The 6144-nt window shown below is 40.4% G+C and overlaps 1 protein-coding gene across 1 annotated transcript; it reads left to right on the top strand.

Annotated features, from left to right (window-relative positions):
- The first annotated feature begins 200 nt into the window (after window positions 1-200).
- Window positions 201-4633, top strand: LOC148863071 (plant cysteine oxidase 2-like). The gene is made up of 5 exons (XM_088975962.1): window positions 201-756; window positions 2024-2142; window positions 2245-2404; window positions 3749-3967; window positions 4294-4633. Exons 1-5 carry the CDS (start codon window positions 531-533, stop codon window positions 4416-4418), a joined length of 849 nt encoding a protein of 282 aa, XP_088832088.1. The 5' UTR covers window positions 201-530; the 3' UTR covers window positions 4419-4633.
- The last annotated feature ends 1511 nt before the right edge of the window (window positions 4634-6144 follow it).

Consider the following 6144-nt stretch of genomic DNA (forward strand, 5'->3'; position numbering starts at 1 on the left):
AATAAGATATGATATGATACACGGGTATAGTGGGTTAAGTAATTGTTATTTGGAATTCTGGCTTGTATTACGTATAGAAGGTGGATCCGGTCCACATGCAACCTCTCCTTTTTGTAGGGGGGGGATAAAAATCCGCTGTTTGAATAGCCCACCGGAAAGTTATATCATGGCCCCTGGTTTTCATTCCCAAAATAAATAATATTCCATCAAAACCCTAACGTGTCTCCTTTTATACCCCCATTCGCCTTTGCTTTCTACAGGGAAATCCAGCCCCACCCCCTCTCTTTCCTCTCTCTCCCCCCCAACACCCCAACAGTAACCAAAATTATTAAACTAACCTAAAAATATCACACCATCTCTACTCTTTTCTCTCTGTACAACCACTATTAGAGTCTCTCTTGGACAATTTTGGATTGTCCTCGCTCGTCGATACGTTATCCAGCATTTTATTGGGTATCATCGGATACCCATCTCGGATTTCCTGCGTTATTGTGGCTATCCTTCTGGCTCCCTGGGTTCTTTTGATTTAAATGAGGATTGAAACGAACCTGAGAGATCGTAAAGAGCAGGAATTTCGGGAATTGCCTGAGGAGCGGAACAACAACAGCAGCAAACCCAAGAAGAACCGGAGGCGCAAGAAATCGATGCCAAACGTCGTTCAGGAGCTCTTCTGGACGTGCACGGAAGTGTTTGCCAGGGGTGGTGCTGGGACTGTTCCGTCTCGTAGGGATGTCGAACGACTGCGGTCGGTTCTCGGTACGTGCTTCCCTTTCTCTGCGTTCCGGGTCCGTCGTTGAACACTTTTACTGGTTCTGGCCTTCTGACTTCCTATTCGAATATTGCCTGCTTTCCTTTTTTACTCTTCCTGTTCGGTTATGTCTTAGAATTAGGAATTCAATTATATTTAAGTTTTCTTGATTAACTTAACGAAAACCCATTGATGTTCCAATGACATTGTATGTATTCTTTCTCGGAATGGAAACTGTTGATATGCTGCCTTGAGAATTGGGTTTTCTTATTTGCTTGACTATGAATCACTGATTTTACATTCACGCCTTCTCTTAGCTGGATTTGGTAATCTCTTTTCTCTTGTTCCTCTCCTCTGATTAATGCTCGAAGGTAGGATTTTGATATGGCCACCCCATTTCTTAGGTTGCCTTGTTCTTGGGTTTCTAGTATCATTTTCATTCATGCTGTCATGAGCTTCATTGGCAGTAAAAGGAAACAAGACTCAAGAAACAGAGGAACGCAAGAGGTCAGCTCACGTTTGCTCTTTGGGTGGGATATGCTGATTGCTTCTCTACGGCCATTACTTTGGTCCCGAGTATCCAGTTTATTTTATTTTTATTTTTGGGAAGGGTGTGACTTAACCTTCGATATTTTCTTTTTAGTCTGAAACCCGCTTCTCACGCTTGTCAGCCCGAGACTTTACATTGCTGCTTATATTCTTTCTCTCTCATATTTTTCTAGCAAAAATTTTCTTTTTCTTTTTTTTTTTTTCAGCTTACGAATGCCCTATTAAATCAACGCACCAGTAAGCTGTTCATCTTTTGTATGGTTATAACTTTTTGTGGAACTTTTGTTGCTTGGCTGTTATTTGTTACATGGGTTTTCTTTTATTGGGTTGTGTTTGATTTGTTTCCTTTTGGGCCGGTTTAAGCGAACCTCCCTTTAGAGGCTATACAGATGCTATATAATGTATTCTCATTATAATTTTCTTCATCTCTGCGAATATCCTTCTTGAGATTCCTTTCGTTTTCTTAACAAGGCATCTAAAAAGTGAAAACGTTCTCTTGGCTGCTAATTGGCCATCATGTGCTGGTCTCCACGCTTTTCTATGCTAAACATGTATGCCTAAATAAGTTCATTAATTAAATCCTACATCTAAGTAATACATATATTAAGTAATTGTCTGCTCTCCATATCTTGAAGAAGTGGACTTCTAGAAATTTCCATCTTGCTTACATACTTTTCTGATTAGAGCTTGATGCTTATGTGAATAACTTTTCATGTCTTTTTGTAGATCACATGCAACCGGCGGATGTTGGTCTGAGTCCAGATATGCCATACTTTAGGGCAAATGAGCCTGAAGGCATCCCTCCAATCACATACCTACACCTCTATGAATGCAGTAGATTTTCGGTATGTCAGATTTTCTGGGGCCTTGAAGATTGACTACTAGTTGCGTTGGAAGTTAATTAGTGTTAATTGCTTCTCTGAAGTCTATTACTTGGGTGCTTGCAGATTGGGATATTCTGCTTGCCTCCGTCTGCTATCATTCCACTACATAATCATCCGGGAATGACTGTTTTCAGCAAGCTACTCTTTGGATCCATGCACATCAAATCGTTTGACTGGGCAACCGACTTGCCCCATGCCACAAACCAGAATCTCAACTCACACAGTAAGTTCTCAAGTTCACCTTGGATTTTTTTTTTTTTTAATTTTGATTGGTTACCTTGAGACTGTTCATAATTTCATATGCTCTCTGCTAATGGGCCGTTTGCTATCTTTCTATTGCTTATGTTTTTTAACTGCCTTTTTCTCTTTATTTTGAAACTTAAATGAAAATCCTATGCTTACCTTTGATAGTTGACTGATATGAGTGCAAACTTTCATATTGGTGGCTGTGGATGGGGGAATTTTTTTAAAGCTCCAAGTTGTGAAAAGTTCTTGTTATCCATTTTTTTTGGTTTGTTTTTCTTTTTTAGAATTCACATTTAGAGGGAACCACGGGGATTGAATTATGATATGTATTATCTTGTAGTGATTCTATAGGTGCAGGATACCCCAACTATTCTTGCCTTCATGAGGAACAGAGGAGTAAAGGTAAAAGAAACTGGCTTGCTTTAAAAATGAGGATGATATACATTCAAGCAGTAAACTGGTTATGAAGAGAGAACTATTTAGACATTTTTACCCACTTGTGACAATTAGTCAATTACTACAGTTGTGTTGCCTGATTAAATGTTAGTATACAAAGATACTGCTGAGATGTGCACGGATGTGTCTAAAGTAGCTAGTACGTCCTGCAGCCCACTTGGCCTACCATGAGGGTTTCTTGGCCCCAAAAGGTACTTTTGGTTTGGAAGCAATTGCAGGATATTGACTGCAAGGGGCACTTTGAAATAAGATGTGCATGGAGCACGGATAAAATCTCTGCCATTGAATTGGACAGAAGACTTATTATTGTATTGGGGGAAGAAACAAATTGAAATGAAAGAAGTTCCCAGTTATTTATTTTGAAAGTGGGGGGAGAGGGTGGTCACTGGTCAATTGTTACTACTTTGTGCTGCACTCCTGTTGCATGTGGAAATCTGGACTAGCTGTTTGTGTCTTTAGTCAATGATAAACTTGGTTGGGTTAACTTTACTGTTCAACATAGTCTCGTGGACCTTCCACTATCTCTGATGCCTAAATAATAATGCATCAAATGGTTTTGGTCTATCCAGTTGTCTCCAATATCATATGTTTCTGTTTGAGATGGATGTTTTGACTTGCAGGGTTGGTTCTTTTTTTTTTTTTTTTGCTTTCAGTGCCTATTGGTTTTTTTCGTTAGGTTAGAGGCAATTATGTGTTTGTTCTGGTAGCGTTTAACACAGGTTCCAAGTCTGTTGGTTGTAATTTCCTTCTCGTTTACCTTTCATCTCCCTCAAATTTGGTGGTTGCTTGGATCTTTGTATCTTTCTTCTCCTCCTAATCCTTTGAAAAGCCTCTACTGACCCCTTGCCTTTGTTAATGGTTGCAGTTCAGTCCCATGGGATTCGGTTGGCAAAGATCAAGACTGATTCGGACTTCACTGCCCCATGCAACACCTCCATACTCTATCCTGCTGATGGAGGAAACATGCACTGTTTCACAGCATTAACATCCTGTGCTGTACTAGACGTGCTGGGTCCACCGTATTCCGACTCTGAAGGCCGACCTTGCACATATTACAACGACTTTCCGTACGCCAGCTTTTCAGGTATCTTGTTGCTTGATTTTTGGAGCTGCTCTGTTTGTGATCCAACAATGTTATTTAATACGAAGGAAAAAAGAAATCTTGGATCTAGGGAGGTTTTCTGTTTGATTCAAGGATAAAAATGGTAAGGTAGAGACGGATTTTGGGAAGAACTGAATGACTGAACCCAGAACTGATCTCATTTAATAAATAACCTAAATAAAATTGAGGACGTATCGTGTATTGATTGAGTACCTTTATGCATCACATCCATAAGACAAGTAGAGCAATCTCAGAGGATTTCCGTAACGTTTTCCTATAGCTTAACAGGGGTATTATGTGATTTTCAGGTGACGAAAGATTGGTGCCTGAGGAGGAGAGGGAGGGATACGCATGGCTTGAAGAGATAGAGAACCCAGAGAACCTTTTGGTTGTGGGAGCAATGTATAGAGGCCCAAGAATTGTGGAGAATTGATTATACAACATCTTTTTTTCTTAATCTTTATAATTTGCTCTTAGAAGTTGCCAATCGTTGGTGCAAGTATTTTCTCGGATTCCCCGGGAAGTAAGGGCTCTGTTTAGAAGCGAAGAAGCGTGGGGGTTCTCTTTCTCTCTTCTCTATCTGTAGCTTATGTACATAAACAAAATGAGGGAAAAAAAAGGGTGCAATTTGATCTTTCTTGTCATTAATATGATCTGTTTTGTTATCGTGTTTTTTTTTTTTTTTTTTTTTTTTTTTTTATTAATGGGCCTTCAAATGAATTTGATTTTGGAAACCTCTTATACGACTACGAGGAATTCTAGATGGAAAGCGCATGATAAGGAGGCGAAGCCGAAGCGCAGGTGTGGAAGGTCTTAAGATGTGTTTGGCTTTGACAGAAAATAAGAAAAGTAGAAAGTTGAGCCAAAGAGAATTGTAAAAGATGCGTTTGGAATCAGATGATGTTTTATAATGAACCAGAAAGTCACCCTTGCTCTTTTGAAAATAGTGATGGGTGGGAGTGTAAAATTTTACAGGTGATGAAGTTTTACATCTATTATCCATATAAAATTACACTCCATTCAAATGAATGCAAAACTGAATCAGAGTATAATTTTACGTTGACAATAACTACACTCTATCGGTTTTTGATAATGCAGCCTAAGAAATTATGTGGGACCTTTGAAATATTTTGTCAATTGGCACTTTGACCGTAGTGGTTGGTATACCTATTGATGAAGGGTGATTTGGCATAATCTAGCTAAAAAGGGACAGTAGGCACAATTTAATCGAAGGATGACAACTCACCCAGGCAAGCCTAGTTCGCAACATTCGAAATAGCCTTTGGCCCAAAATCCACCTCGGTGTAGAGGCACTTCGACACCCAATCCAGTTTGGGACTAAAGAATCGAAGTTCTAGCTTGGAGCTAATGAGTCGAAATGTCACATAACCGACTCTAAAGGCCTCCCCAATAGATCCCGAATCTCTTGAGGTCACGATGAGCCAACAAATCCCGAATTTATCGAGATCATGATAAGAACTCATCCCAGTTCTACCTGAATCGGAGGTAGACGATAAACCTTATCAACGTACTACTCTCCTTAAAAATGGAACCAATCTTATCTCCACAGCTCAGAGATCCCAAAGCTCCTTTGTAAGGCCCACAATTACTCTAGTAAATAAATAATTGAAATCTCAAGGCAAAGGTACGCATGATTATTTTACTCACTAGCACTTAGCCTCTCAAGCATTCAACTTGCATTCACAACATAAGTATTGACTTAAGTATCGGAGTGACCTCGCCGGATTAGCTATCCCGAGTTCTCCGATCAACTGTTTTGCGGATTGATCCAGCTTATCACCCATTTGGAGTTCGGATCGCCCTCCAACTAGGAGTAGCCAAATCGCGCACCATCAATTGGCACCGTCTATGGGAAACCATCGAAATGTCATCCCTATCTCTTTACAGTTTCAAACTTAGTCTCAACCTCAATGGCATCCTCCAGCCACACTGAAAAAAGTGTTGAGATGAACGTCACCGGGGAGCAAGCGTAACAATCAACCTTCCCTCAAGCTTCTACGATGTGCATTGGCCAGTTCACTATTCCGCTCACAGCGTCCGGAGTCCCATCATTGCCCGCACCACTAAGCACCACGCAAGTGAGCATCCCACTTCCCCCAGCGGTAGGCACAACTTTCTTTGAGTCATCCGTGGTTCCC

The sequence above is a fragment of the Nelumbo lutea genome, chromosome 3 (assembly GCF_056320005.1).
Source record: "Nelumbo lutea isolate HS-2025 chromosome 3, American lotus-T2T, whole genome shotgun sequence".
Lineage (NCBI taxonomy): Eukaryota > Viridiplantae > Streptophyta > Magnoliopsida > Proteales > Nelumbonaceae > Nelumbo > Nelumbo lutea.

Bases quoted from the DNA above. Each gene is read 5' to 3' on its own strand.
- LOC148863071 (XM_088975962.1), top strand. From the start codon at position 531: ATGAGGATTGAAACGAACCTGAGAGATCGTAAAGAGCAGGAATTTCGG. The intron at 2,405-3,748 runs GTAAGTTCTCAA...TAATGGTTGCAG, and splicing joins CCAGAATCTCAACTCACACA to TTCAGTCCCATGGGATTCGG. The intron at 3,968-4,293 runs GTATCTTGTTGC...TGTGATTTTCAG, and splicing joins TCCGTACGCCAGCTTTTCAG to GTGACGAAAGATTGGTGCCT.